This window comes from Tachyglossus aculeatus, chromosome X2 (genome assembly GCF_015852505.1).
Source record: "Tachyglossus aculeatus isolate mTacAcu1 chromosome X2, mTacAcu1.pri, whole genome shotgun sequence".
Classification (NCBI taxonomy): domain Eukaryota; kingdom Metazoa; phylum Chordata; class Mammalia; order Monotremata; family Tachyglossidae; genus Tachyglossus; species Tachyglossus aculeatus.
In genome coordinates, this window is record NC_052100.1 from 983,102 (window position 1) to 997,578 (window position 14,477).

The 14,477-nt window shown below is 57.9% G+C and overlaps 1 protein-coding gene across 2 annotated transcripts; it reads left to right on the forward strand.

The window, feature by feature from the left end:
• Window positions 1-6,795: 6,795 nt before the first annotated feature.
• Window positions 6,796-14,475, forward strand: MTMR9 (myotubularin related protein 9). Of its 2 annotated transcripts, none has more exons than XM_038771524.1 (10): window positions 6,796-7,075; window positions 9,268-9,376; window positions 9,737-9,862; window positions 10,923-11,096; window positions 11,384-11,601; window positions 12,523-12,684; window positions 12,794-12,935; window positions 13,043-13,263; window positions 13,343-13,494; window positions 13,756-14,475. In XM_038771524.1, the coding sequence occupies exons 1-10, from the start codon at window positions 6,894-6,896 to the stop codon at window positions 13,917-13,919; spliced, it is 1,650 nt and encodes a 549-aa protein (XP_038627452.1). In that variant the 5' UTR covers window positions 6,796-6,893; the 3' UTR covers window positions 13,920-14,475. The 2 variants fall into 2 exon arrangements, with proteins under 2 accessions (XP_038627452.1, XP_038627453.1); XM_038771525.1 differs by having other exon boundaries at window positions 13,148-13,263.
• The last annotated feature ends 2 nt before the right edge of the window (window positions 14,476-14,477 follow it).

A 14,477-nucleotide genomic window follows, 5' to 3' on the forward strand; every position in this document is an offset into this window, starting at 1 on the left:
TCCCAAGCGCTTAGTACGGTGCTTATCACACAGTAAGCTCTCAACAAACACGATTGAATGAATGAACAGTATCTATTGGATGTTTCCTCTGGTAAGAGCGCTATAATAAGTGATATTTAATAAGTGCTTACCATGTGCCAAGCACTGTAATAAGAGCTGGGATAGGTATAAAATAATCACATCCCACATGGGGCTCACAGTCTAAACAACAGGTGGGAGAACTGGCATTGCATCCCCATTTTACATTCATTCATTCATTCAATCGTATTTATTGAGCGCTTACTGTATGCAGAGCACTGTACTACTACTAATAATGGCACTTGTTAAGCACTTACTATGTGCAAAGCACTGTTCTAAGCGCTGGGGGGATACAAGGTGATCAGGTTGTCCCACGTGGAGCTCACAGTCGTAATCCCCATTTTACAGATGAGGTAACTGAGGCTCAGAGAAGTTAAGTGACTTGCCCATGGTCACACAGCAGACAGGTGGTGGAGCTGGGATTCGAACCCATGACCTCTGACTCCAAAGCCCGTGCTCTTCCCACTGAGCCATGCTGCTACTAAGTGCTTAGCATTGTACCAACGCACAGAGAAGCAAAGTGACTTACCCTGGGTCACACAGCAGGAATGCGGCAGAGGTGGGATTAGAACCCAGGTCCTCTGACTCCTGGGCCTGAGAGCTTTCCACTAGGCCGCTTGGGAGAATTCACTAGAGCTAGGAGACACAAACCCTGCCTTCAGGGAGCTAACATTCGTTCAATCGTATTTATTGAGCGCTTACTGTGTGCAGAGCACTGTACTGAGCGCTTGGGAAGTACAGTCTGGTGAGTACAAAGCACTGTACTACACACTTGAGAGAGTACAATAGTAGATACAGTCCCTGAGTTCTAGGAGCTTATTCATTCATTCATTCGATGTTATTTATTGAGCACTTACTGTGTGCAGAGCATTCATTCATTCAATCGTATTTATTGAGCGCTTACTGTGTGCAGAGCACTGTACTAAGCGCTTGGGAAGTACAATTCGGCAACAGATAGAGACAATCCCTACCCAACAACGGGCTCACGGTCCAGAAGGGGGGATGGAGACAACGAAACAAGACAAACAGACAGGCATCAATAGCAGCAATATAAATAAATAGAATTATAGCTGTATAAACATCATTAATAAAAGAATCTACCGTGTGCAGAGCACTATACTAAGAGGTTGGGAGAGTTCACTAGAGTTAGAAGGAGCTTACAGTTGCGGGACACTGTACTGAGTGCTTGGGAGAATACGATGGAGAAGCAGCGTGGCTCAGTGGAAAGAGCCCGGGCTTTGGAGTCCGAGGTCATGGGTTCAAATCCCGGCTCCGCCAATTGCCAGCTGCGTGACTTTGGGCGAGTCACTTCACTTCTCTGTGCCTCAGTGACCTCATCTGTAAAATGGGGATAAGCCCCTCGTGGGACAACCTGATCACCTTGTAACCCCCCCAGCACTTAGAACAGTGCTTTGCACATAGTAAGCACTTAACGAATACCATCATCATTATTATTATTATTATTATTAGGAAACAAAGTCCCTATTCTCAAGAAGCATACAGTCAGTTGTGTGGCAGGGCACTGTACTGAGCACTTTTTGAAGAGTAGAACAGGGTTAATGGATTGAGTAGGGAAGCAGTCTACTGGAAAAAAAAAACAAGCCTGGGAATCGGAAGACCTAATCCCAGTTCTGCCACTTACCTGCTGTGTGATCCAAGTCATTGACTTCTCCGGGCCTCAGTTCCCTCATCTGCGAAATGGGGATCCCAAACCTGTTCTCCCTCCGACTTAAAATGGAAGCCCACGTGGGTCCTGATTATCTTCTACCCATACCAGTGCTCGGCAAAGAATAAGCACTTAGCAAATACTATTTAGAAGACCAGTAATGTGATTTCAGGGGGGTTTTGAAGATGAGGAGAATGGTGGTCTGGTCTGCGAAGGAGGAGGGAGTTCCCGTTAGGAGAGAAGATGTGAGCGAGGGGTTTGTCGGGGAGATGAGAACGAGGAGCAGCGAAAGGATTGGCTTGAAAGCCGCATCAAGAAAGACGCGCAAAGATGAAAAAGTTTGAGGTAACGGCGGGACATCCAAGTAGAGTCATCTGGAAATAATAATAATAATGGCATTTATTAAGCACTTACTACGTGCAAAAACACTGTTCTAAGCGCTGGAAAGCAGGAAGAATGGCAAAACTGCAAGGAAGGACAGGTAGATTTGGGCATCACCTGACTAGGGATGGTAATTGATGCAATGGGAACGAATTGGTTCGCCAAGGGAATGGATGGAGATGGAGACCAGAAGAGGACTATTTAAATAAAAACACTAAAGTGCAAATTCGGCCTGCTGAATAGAGCACGGGCCTGGAAAGAACCTGGCTACTGATTCCCCGCCCCACCATCTGCCTGCTGCGTGACCTTGAGTGAGTCACTTCTCTTTTCTGGGCCTCAGTTCCCTCAGCTGCGAAATGGGGATTATGAGTGTGAACCCCATGGGGGACAGGGCCCCAGGGCGGTCTTGAAGGGGTAGGCGGGTGTCAAAATCGTCAGAACAAATAGAATTATAGCTATATGCACATCATTAACAAAATAAATAGTAAATATATACAAGTAAAATAGAGTAAAATAAAATCTGTAGAAATACATATACAGGTGCTGGAGGGAGAGGAAGGAGGTGGGGCGGGGGGATGTGGAGGAGGAGAGGAGAAAGGGGTCACACACTGGGCAAGCCACTTCATTCATTCATTTATTCATTCAATCGTATTTATTGAACACTTACTGTGTGCGGAACACTGTACTAAGCGCTTGGGAAGTACAAGTCGGCAACATATAGTGACGGTCCCTACCCAACAACGGGCTCACAGTCTAGAAGGGGGAGACAGAGTGTGAGCCCCATGGGGACAGGGCCAGTGCCCGACCTGATGAACTTGTATCTTCCCCAGCGCTTCGTACAGTGCCGGGCACCTTGGAAGCCCTTCACAAATACCCTTATTTTAATTAATTGTCAGCTGTGTGACTTTGGGCAAGTCACTTCACTTCTCTGCGCCTCAGTTCCCTCATCTGCGAAATGGGGATTATGCGTGTGAGCCCCATGGGGGACAGGGCCTGTGCCCGACCTGATGAACTTGTACCTTCCCCAGCGCTTCGTACTGTGCCGGGCACCTAGGAAGCGCTTCACAAATACCCTTATTGTAATTAATTGTCAGCTGTGTGACTTTGGACAAGTCACTTCACTTCTCTGTGCCTCAGTTCCCTCATCTGTAAAATGGGGATTATGCGTGTGAGCCCCATGGGGGACAGGGCCTGTGCCCAACCTGATGAACTTGTACCTTCCCCAGCGCTTCGTACAGTGCCTGGCACTTAGGAAGCGCTTCACAAATACCCTTACTTTAATTAATTGTCAGCTGTGTGACTATGGGCAAGTCACTTCACTTCTCTGCGCCTCAGTTCCCTCATCTGCGAAATGGGGATTATGCGTGTGAGCCCCATGGGGGACAGGGCCTGTGCCCGACCTGATGAACTTGTATCTTCCCCAGCTCTTCGTACAGTGCCTGGCACCTAGGAAGCGCTTCACAAATACCCTTATTTTAATTAATTGTCAGCTGTGTGACTTTGGGCAAGTCACTTCACTTCTCTGCGCCTCAGTTCCCTTATCTGCGAAATGGGGATTATGCGTGTGAGCCCCATGGGGGACAGGGCCTGTGCCCAACCTGATGAACTTGTACCTTCCCCAGCGCTTCGTACTGTGCCGGGCACCTAGGAAGCGCTTCACAAATACCCTTATTGTAATTAATTGTCAGCTGTGTGACTTTGGACAAGTCACTTCACTTCTCTGTGCCTCAGTTCCCTCATCTGTAAAATGGGGATTATGCGTGTGAGCCCCATGGGGGACAGGGCCTGTGCCCAACCTGATGAACTTGTACCTTCCCCAGCGCTTCGTACAGTGCCTGGCACTTAGGAAGCGCTTCACAAATACCCTTACTTTAATTAATTGTCAGCTGTGTGACTATGGGCAAGTCACTTCACTTCTCTGCGCCTCAGTTCCCTCATCTGCGAAATGGGGATTATGCGTGTGAGCCCCATGGGGGACAGGGCCTGTGCCCGACCTGATGAACTTGTATCTTCCCCAGCTCTTCGTACAGTGCCTGGCACCTAGGAAGCGCTTCACAAATACCCTTATTTTAATTAATTGTCAGCTGTGTGACTTTGGGCAAGTCACTTCACTTCTCTGCGCCTCAGTTCCCTCATCTGCGAAATGGGGATTATGCGTGTGAGCCCCATGGGGGACAGGGCCTGTGCCCGACCTGATGAACTTGTATCTTCCCCAGCTCTTCGTACAGTGCCTGGCACCTAGGAAGCGCTTCACAAATACCCTTATTTTAATTAATTGTCAGCTGTGTGACTTTGGGCAAGTCACTTCACTTCTCTGCGCCTCAGTTCCCTCATCTGCGAAATGGGGATTATGCGTGTGAGCCCCATGGGGGACAGGGCCTGTGCCCGACCTGATGAACTTGTATCTTCCCCAGCTCTTCGTACAGTGCCTGGCACCTAGGAAGCGCTTCACAAATACCCTTATTTTAATTAATTGTCAGCTGTGTGACTTTGGGCAAGTCACTTCACTTCTCTGCGCCTCAGTTCCCTCATCTGCGAAATGGGGATTATGCGTGTGAGCCCCATGGGGGACAGGGCCTGTGCCCGACCTGATGAACTTGTACCTTCCCCAGCGCTTCGTACTGTGCCGGGCACCTAGGAAGCGCTTCACAAATACCCTTATTGTAATTAATTGTCAGCTGTGTGACTTTGGACAAGTCACTTCACTTCTCTGTGCCTCAGTTCCCTCATCTGTAAAATGGGGATTATGCGTGTGAGCCCCATGGGGGACAGGGCCTGTGCCCAACCTGATGAACTTGTACCTTCCCCAGCGCTTCGTACAGTGCCTGGCACTTAGGAAGCGCTTCACAAATACCCTTATTGTAATTAATTGTCAGCTGTGTGACTTTGGGCAAGTCACTTCACTTCTCTGTGCCTCAATTCCCTCATCTGTAAAATGGGGATTATGCGTGTGAGCCCCATGGGGGACAGGGCCTGTGCCTGATCTGATGAACTTGTATCTTCCCCAGCGCTTCGTACAGTGCCTGGCACCTAGGAAGCCCTTCACAAATACCCTTATTGTAATTAATTGTCAGCTGTGTGACTTTGGGCAAGTCACTTCACTTCTCTGTGCCTCAATTCCCTCATCTGTAAAATGGGGATTAAGGCTGTAAGCCTCCCGTGGGACAACCTGATCACCTTGTAACCTCACTTCACTTCTCTGCGCCTCAGTTCCCTCATCTGTAAAATGGGGATTAAGGCTGTGAGCCCCCCGTGGGACAACCTGATCAACCTTGTAACCTCACTTCACTTCTCTGTGCCTCAGTTCCCTCATCTGTAAAATGGGGGTTAAGGCTGTGAGCCCCCCGTGGGACAACCTGATCACCTCGTAACCTCACTTCACTTCTCTGCGCCTCAGTTCCCTCATCTGTAAAATGGGGGTTAAGGCTGTGAGCCCCCATGGGACAACCTGATCACCTTGTAACCTCACTTCACTTCTCTGCGCCTCAGTTCCCTCATCTGTCAAATGGGGGTGAAGGCTGTGAGCCCCCCGTGGGACAACCTGATCACCTTGTAACCTCACTTCACTTCTCTGTGCCTCAGTTCCCTCATCTGTCAAATGGGGATTAAGGCTGTGAGCCCCCATGGGACAACCTGATCACCTTGCAACCTCCCCAGTGCTTAGAACAGTGCTTTGCACATAGTAAGTGCTTAATAAATGCCATTATAATTATTATTATCATTAAAATATGCCATATCAGAAAATATGAAATATAGATATGGTATATATAATATAATTATTGTAATAATAATAATAATTGCGGGGGGAGGCAGTGGTCGGAGAACGGGCCCATTCGGTGGCGAGGGTGAGCCATGAGGTAAAAGGAGAAGGAGAACGACTGTGACGTCACTTCCGGTACCAACGGTCGTTCTCTGCTCGCGCCCCCCTTTTCGGGCTCCTTGCGCATGCGCCGACTCTGCGTTTCCCTCCCTGTATTGGCTTGAGGCTCGGGTCCGCCCGGCTTCCGCCCTCGATTGGCCGGCGGCAGAGAGGGACTTCCGCCCGCAGTTGGGCGGGGGAGGAGCGACTTCCGCCCTCAAGTGAGAAGCGGCATGACTCGGTGGAAAGAGCACCGGTTTAGGAGTCAGAGCTCGTGGGTTCGAATCCCGCCGCCCCCACTTATTCATTCATTCATGGGCTTCGGAGTCACCGGTCCTGGGTTCGAATCCCGACTCCCCCACTTGTTCATTCATTTCATTCCATCGTAGTTATGGAGCGCTTACTGTGTGCAGACTTCCCAAGCGCTTAGTACAGTGCTCTGCACACAGCAAGCGCTCAATAAATGCGATTGAATGAATGCTTTGCACATAGTAAATTAAAGTAAGTAAATTAATAAGTGCAATTATTATTATTATTGTAAGTGACAGGCGGCCGAAGAACTTCCGCCCGCAGTTGGGCGGTGGCCGAGCGACTTCCGCCCGCAGTTGGGCGGTGGCAGAGCGACTTCCGCCCGCAGTTGTCCCTCCCCCGCCCGGCGGCCCAACGACTTCCGCCCGCAGTTGGGCGGTGGCCGAGCGACTTCCGCCCGCAGTTGCCCCCCCCCGGGGCCCCGAACGACTTCCGCCCTCAGTTGGGCGGTGGCGGAGCGACTTCCGCCCGCAGTTTCCCGGCTGTCCGGGGCCTCGGATCCCGGGAGGTCGAGGGGCGATCGGGCCCGGCCCCCGATCGACCCGTCGATCGATCGGTCCGTCGATCCATCGACCGGTCGATCGATCGGGTCCCGGCGCGATGGAGTTCGCGGAGCTGATCAAGACGCCGCGCGCGGACAACGTGGTGCTGCACCGTCCGCTGTACCCGGCCGTGGAGGGCACCCTGTGCCTCACGGGCCACCACCTCATCCTGTCCTCCCGCCAGGACAACACGGAGGAGCTCTGGCTGCTCCACGCCAACATCGACTCCATCGACAAGAGGTCAGGACACCGAGACCCCGACACCGATTCGGGGCACACACACCCCCAACCCCTTCTCTTAGCCCCCAATTCTGCCCCCCCCCCTTAGTCCCAGCCCCCAATTCTGTCCCCCCTGCCCCCCACTCCTATCCCCAGCCCCCCAACCCCAACTCCTGGCCTCCACCCCCACTCTTAGCCTTGCCCCCCAATTCTGTCCCCTGCCCCCCGCCCCCCCAGCCCCATCCCCCCAGCCCCAACTCCTGGTCTCCACCCCCACTCTTAGCCCTGGCCCCCCCCAATTCTGTCCCCCCACCCCCAGCCCCCCACCCCCAATTCTGTCCCCTGCCCCCCACTCCTACCCCCAGCCCCAACTCCTGGCCTCCACCCCCACTCTTAGCCCTGGCCCCCCCCCCAATTCTGTCCCCCCCATCCCCAGCCCCCCCACCCCCAATTCTGTCCCCCCCATCCCCAGCCCCCCCCAATTCTGTCCCCCCCATCCCCAGCCCCCCCACCCCCAATTCTGTCCCCTGCCCCCCACTCCTATCCCCAGCCCCCCAACCCCAACTCCTGGCCTCCACCCCCACTCTTAGCCCTGGCCCCCCCCAATTCTGTCCCCCCCATCCCCAGCCCCCCACCCCCAATTCTGTCCTCCACCCCCCACTCCTATCCCCAGCCCCCCACCCCCAATTCTGTCCTCCACCCCCACTCTTATCCTTGCCCCCCCCAATTCTGTCCCCCCACTCTTATCCCCAGCCCCCCAACCCCAACAACTCCTGGCCTCCACCCCCACTCTTAGCCCTGCCCCCCCCAATTCTGTCCCCTGCCCCGCCTTCCCATCCCCAGCCCCCCCCACCCCAACTCCCGGCCCCTGCCCTCCCCCTTCCCCCCGACCCCCTCATCCCTTCCCCTGTCCCGGCCTTGGACCCAAAGCCCAGCCCCCCTCCCTCCCCTCTCCCTTTAGCCACCATAATAATAGTAATACTGATTCGTTAGCACTTACTATGTGCCAGACATTCAAAGTCATCTTCCGGGAAGCCCACCATGATTCACCCCCGACCCCCTCATCCCTTCCCCTGTCCGGGCCTTGGACCCAAAAGCCCAGCTCCCCTCCCTTCCCCCTCCCTTTAGCCACCGTAATAATAGTAATAATTATGGCATTCGTTAGTGCTTTCTATATGCCAGGCATTCAAAGTCGTCTTCCAGGAAGCCCACCCTGATTCACCCCCGACCTCCCGGGCCACATCAACCACCTCAGAACCCCGGGTGTGCCTGCAAATTTTATATTTTAGGCAGCTTATATTTTATCCTTCCTCTTCTGGGCGGGAGGCGAGGGGCCTGGGGACATGGAATAAAAAACCGGGCTAGCGCCTGTCCCACGGAGCAGACAATGGTGGGGAACTGGAGATATGTTCAAATTGTTGCCAAAATTGTACTTCCCAAGTGCTCAGTACAGTGCTCTGCACACAGTAAGGCGCTCAATAAATATGATTGATGATGGTGATGATGATGAGATGGAAAAACGAATACACGGAAATAGAAGCGATTGATCCCCAAACCCACAAGGGCCAAGCTGGCCGATGGTAGGACGTGAACGGGGCGGTGGGGATGAATTCAGGGAAGGCCTCCCGGAGGAGGCCCTGAGGTCTGGCGGCTTTGAGTTCCAGGCCCGGGGGGTCGATTGGGACGCTGAGAGAGGGTGAGCTGGACTGGAACGGAGGGCTCAGCCTGGATGGGAGTGGGAGGACAGAGCGAGGTGGGCGGAGGGCGCTCAGTACAGTGCTTTGCATGCAGTAAGCGCTCAATAAATAAATAAATACGGTTGAATGAGGGCCTGGAAGCTGTGACGGCGGCTCTGGAGACCCTCGGGAGACGTCTCAGCGATCCGAGCAGAGTTCGGAGCCCGGAGCTGTGGACGAGAAAGGAGAGAAGAGGCGTCTGGGGAGGAGGGAAAGGAGAGCGCCGGAGGTGGGCTGGTGCCAATCATTCATTCAATCGAATTTACTGAGCGCTTACCGTGTGCTGAGCACTATACTAAGCGTTTTGGAAACATCTAGAGGCGGTCCCCACCCAACAACGGGCTCACAGTCTAGAAGGGGGAGACAGACAACAGAACGAAACATGGTGTCCAACCTGGCGGTCGGGGGGCGGGGGGGGGGCTCCCGTCCGAGGCGGCCGGTGGTCTCCGCGGGCGACGGGTGGGCCTCGCTTTCTAGGTTCGTGGGGTCCCTGGGCACCATCGTGGTCAAGTGCAAAGACCTGCGCGTCATCCGGCTGGACGTCCCCGGCATGGACGAGTGTCTGAACATCGCCAGCTCCATCGAGGTGAGGGCTCGGTGGCCCCGCCGGCCCGTGCAGCCCACCGGACCGCCCAGCCGGTGCCCGGGGCGGGTGAGAAGGGGGTGGACCAGGCCCACCAGGCCCGGGAGACCCCCGGGCGCCACGGGGAGCTCCGGAGGAGGGAGGAGGCCAGTCCCCGCCGGGCACGGCCGTGTCAGGACAGGTCCCGGGACGATCACCGGGTGCCGGGGGGCCGGCTCCCCCCCACCACCGTTAGAGCCGGGGAGGGAAGCGGTGGTGGCACACTGGGCGGGGGGGCCTGGTGCCCACCTGGGCTCCTACCAGGGGCAGGGGCGGGCGCCGCGTCAAGAGGCGGCGTCCGTCACGCCGCCTGTGTGCCCCCAGGCGCTGTCCACGCTGGGCTCGGTCACCCTGATGTACCCCTTCTTCTACCGGCCCATGTTCGAGGTTGGGGAGGATGGATGGCAGGCTTTCCTGCCCCAGCAGGAGTTTGAGCGCGTCTCTTCCGTCGTAAGTCGTGCCGAGGAAGGCCGGGCTAGCGGGGCCAGAGCCGGGCCGTCGTCCCGCGACTCCCAGAGCCCACCCTCCCACTCCCACCCCACGGCCCCGGGAGCCAGAGGCGGGCCCCCCCCCTTCCCACCCCCCTACCCCCATCCCTTTCCCCATTTGGTTATGAACTTTTAGACTGTGAGCCCACTGTTGGGTAGGGACTGTCTCTATATGTTGCCAGTTTGTACTTCCCAAGCGCTTAGTACAGTGCTCTGCACACAGTAAGCGCTCAATAAATACGATCGATGATGATGTTGGGTAGGGACTGTCTCTATGTGTTGCCTGCTTGTACTTCCCAAGCGCTTAGTACAGTGCTCTGCACACAGTAAGTGCTCAATAAATACGACTGATTGATTGGATAAGGCTCATTTGCAGAGATGAGCAGCGGCGGTGGGGCCTAGTGGAAAGACCCCAGGCCTGGGAGTCAAAGGAGCCGAGTTCTAATCCCGTCTGTGCCTCATTCATTCATTCAGTCGTATTTATTGAGCGCTTACTGCATGCAGAACACTGTACTAAGCGCCTGGGAAGTACAAGTTGGCAACATATAGAGACGCGGTCCCTACCCTACAGCGGGCTCACGGTCTAGAAGGGGGAGACGGAGAACAAAACAAAACATATTAACAAAATAAAATAAATATGTACAAATAGAGTAATAAATACAGGACATATATTCATATATACAGGGTGAGAATTGCAGGCCTCACGTCCACAAGTCGCTTCACTTCTTTGCACCTCAGTTACCCGCCTTTGCAAAATGGGTACTGTCAATCAGTCAGTCGTATTTATCCCATCGTATTAAATCCCATCCTTCCCAAATTAGGCTGTGAGGAGCCCCACGGGGGAATGGGACTGTGTCCAGTCTGATTAGCTTGCTAATCAGAGCCTAGTACAGTGCTTAACTCACAGCAAGTGCTTAACAAGCGCCGTCGTCACCGTTAGAAATTTGGGGGTGCCGGGGCAGCCGCGGCGCTGGTCCCCAGGCCCCCCAAGTCCCCCTGACCCGACGCCCCTCCTTCCCCAGACCAGCGATTGGCGACTGAGCCAGGTGAACAAGGACTTCTCCGTGTGCCCCTCCTACCCAGCCCTGGTCACCGTGCCCGCCGCCGTGGACGACGAGGCCCTCCGCAAGGCGGCCCAGTTCCGCCACGGTGGGCGCTTCCCGGTGCTCAGCTACTACCACAAGAAGAACGGGATGGTGAGAATTGCGGGCCGGAGGTGTCTCCGGGGCTTCGGGGCACCCCCCGACCCCAGCCAACAGCCCCCCACGGTCCCCCGCCGGAGGGAGGGAGGGTCCGGGGCCCACCTTAGGGGGAAAGATGGACTGCCAAACAGTCACAAAGAGCGAGCTCACTCTGCGCCAAGCGCCGTGCTGAGGGCCGACATCGGTTCAAGGGAGTCGGGTTGGACCCAGTCCCCGATGCCCCCCACCCGGGGAGTCCCGGACTAAAAGGAGGAAAAGCTGAAGATGCCCGTGGTTACTAGGTGATGATGCGGAGCAGCCAGCCGCTGACCGGCACCAACGGACGGCGCTGCAAGGAAGACGAGAAGCTGGTCAACGCCACCCTGCGCCCGGGCAAGCGCGGCTACATCATCGACACGCGCGCCCTGAACGTGGCCCAGCAGGCCCGCGCCAAAGGCGGCGGCTTCGAGCAGGAGGCCCATTACCCCCAGTGGCGGCGCATCCACAAGGCCGTCGAGCGGTGAGGGGGCGGCCGGGCGACGGCGGGCCCCGGGCGCCTGGGAAACGGCGCGCGGGCCGGCATCCTGCCCCGGAGGAGCGGGCCGTAGGGCCTCTCAGCCCAAGGCCGCGGGGGGCACCGGGGTCCGAGCGCGTCGAGCGCCCGGGGCGGGTGGGAGTCGTTCGGGGATTCTGAGGAGGCTTGGGGGCCGGGGGTGCGCGTCCTTCCTGTTGGACCTTTGGGTGTGGAGAGGGTAGGGTGAGGTCAACCCCACCGTGGCCTCGGCCAGACCCTCACTCTCCACGGTTCCCCGACGGGACCTACGGGATTCCGGTTGGGGCCGAGGGGGACACAAAAAGGCATCTCGCTCTCGCCTGTCCCGCCATCGACCCCCGGCCCACATCCTCCCCCGGGCCCGGAATGCCCCCAATCCCTCTGCCCATCCGCCAAGCTAGCTCTCTTCCTCCCTTCAAGGCCCTGCTGAGAGCTCCCCTCCTCCAGGAGGCCTTCCCAGACTGAGCCCCTTCCTTCCTCTCCCCCTCGTCTCCCTCTCCATCCCCCCATCTTACCTCCTTCCCTTCCCCACAGCACCTGTATATATATTTGTACATATTTATTACTCTATTTATTTTACTTGTACATCTCTATCCTATTTATTTTATTTTGTTAGTATGTTTGGTTTTGTTCTCTGTCTCCCCCTTATAGACTGTGAGCCCACTGTTGGGTAGGGACTGTCTCTAGATGTTGCCAATTTGTACTTCCCAAGCGCTTAGGCCAGTGCTCTGCACATAGTAAGCGCTCAATAAATACGATCGATGATGATGATGACGATGATCTCCCCGGCCCGTTTGCTCTCCGGGAAGCCCGCGTGCCCATGGCCGCCACGCTCCAGGGAACGCCGGCTCTCCACGGGGCCTTGACCCCCGCTCTCCGTCCCGCCAGGTACCCCATCCTCCAGGAGAGCCTGATCAAGCTGGTGGAAGCCTGCAACGACCAGTCCCACAACATGGACCGCTGGCTCAGCAAGCTGGAGGCCTCCAACTGGCTCACGCACGTCAAGGAGATCCTGACCACGGCCTGCCTGGCCGCCCAGTGCCTCGACAGGTCCGGGGCCGGGGGCGGGGGCCGGGGGCGGGGGCGGGGGCGCGCCGGGGACCGGTTGGCCGGAGGCGGCCCCCGTCACCGCTGAGACACGCGCGCGTCTGCCCGGCAGGGAGGGGGCTTCCGTGCTGGTCCACGGGACGGAGGGGACGGACTCCACCCTGCAGGTGACCTCGCTGGCCCAGATCCTCCTGGACCCCCGCTGCCGGACCCTGCGCGGCTTCCAGGCCCTGGTGGAGCGCGAGTGGCTCCAGGTGAGGAGGCCCGGGCCCCGCGGGGACCCGAGGGGAAGCCACGGTGCGCGGGCCGGGCCCCCCCCCCCCCCCCGGGGCCCCGCCTCAGCCCCGTCCTCCGCGGGCAGGCCGGGCACCCGTTCCAGCAGCGCTGCGCCCAGGGGGCCTACGCCAGCGGCAAGCAGAAGTGGGAGGCGCCCGTGTTCTTCCTGTTCCTCGACTGCGTGTGGCAGGTCCTGCGCCAGTTCCCCTGCTCCTTCGAGTTCACCGAGCACTTCCTCATCCTGCTCCTGGAGCACGCCTACGCCTCCCAGTTTGGGACCTTCCTGGGCAACAACCCCAGCGAGAGGTGGGGGCCGCTCGGCCGCGTCCAGCCGGGCCCGCCGGGCCCGCCCCGCGCCCGCTGAGCCCGCCCTCTCCCCGGCCAGGTCCAAGCTGAAGCTGCCGCAGAAAACCATGTCCCTGTGGTCCTGGGTCAATCAGCCCACCGAGCTGGCCAGGTTCACCAACCCCCTGTTCGAGGCCAACGGCCTGGTCATCTGGCCGTCGGTCGCCCCGCAGAGCCTCCAACTCTGGGAAGGTGAGCTCCCCCGTCTCCCGCCCGTGGGCGGCCCCGGTCCCCGACGACCCCCCGGGGAGGGCACCCCAGCCACCTTCACACCGGCCCACTCCCCGGCTCCTCGGGGGCCCCGATGGGCACCGGTGCCCGCCACGGACGCAGCGGCCCCCACCCCTCCGCTCCCCCGGTCCTTGCCCGGTAGAGTGGGAGCGCGGGCGGGGGGAGCGTACGCGCTAAAAGCCCCGTGGCCGGGTGTCGGCCGTGGGGGGGGCGCCGCCGCAGGGGTGTTCCTGCGCTGGACCCGCTCTTCCAAGTACCTGGACGAAGCCTGCGACGAGATGGTTGCCATCATCCAGTACAACAAGGAGCTGCAGGCCAAGGTCAACGCCCTGCGCCGGCAACTGGCCCAGCTGGAGACAGAGGACAAGCTGCGGGAGAGCCCCTGAGATGCCTCCGCCGGCCCCCGCCCCCCCTCCCCGCCCCCTCACCTTCACACTAAATCGCCGGGGCTGGGGGCCGCACAGCCCCTCCGCTGGGTCGGATCTGTCCGCGCAGAGCCCACGAAACGTGCGGCAGCTGCTCCCGTCGCCGCAGGTCTCCCCCCACCGCCGCAGGTCTCCCCCCCGGCCCGAGGGGACGGGCGCCTGGCATTCAGGTGTCCAGGGGCCGGCTTCCCTCCCTCTCGGGCGTGCGAGCGGCCTGGTCAGAACCAGAGGATCCGGGCTCCGGGTTACCGCTCCCCTTCCTCTCCTGGGGTCTGGCAGCCGAACTAGCACCATGCCCGGCTCTGGCCCACCGCTTCCCTCTGCCCCGTGCCCTCCCCCCACCCCCCTGAGCTGTGGGCAGGAATCCCGGCATCCTGGGGGACCTCCGCCGTCCTCACAGGCAAAGCGAGGGCCCTGTGGGGGGCCGAGTAGGTAAGGGAGCGCCTGCCTGGGTTCTGGGGGACGTGCCCATGGGAAAAGGGGGGTGGCATCTATCTATGCCAACACTACTGTGGGTGG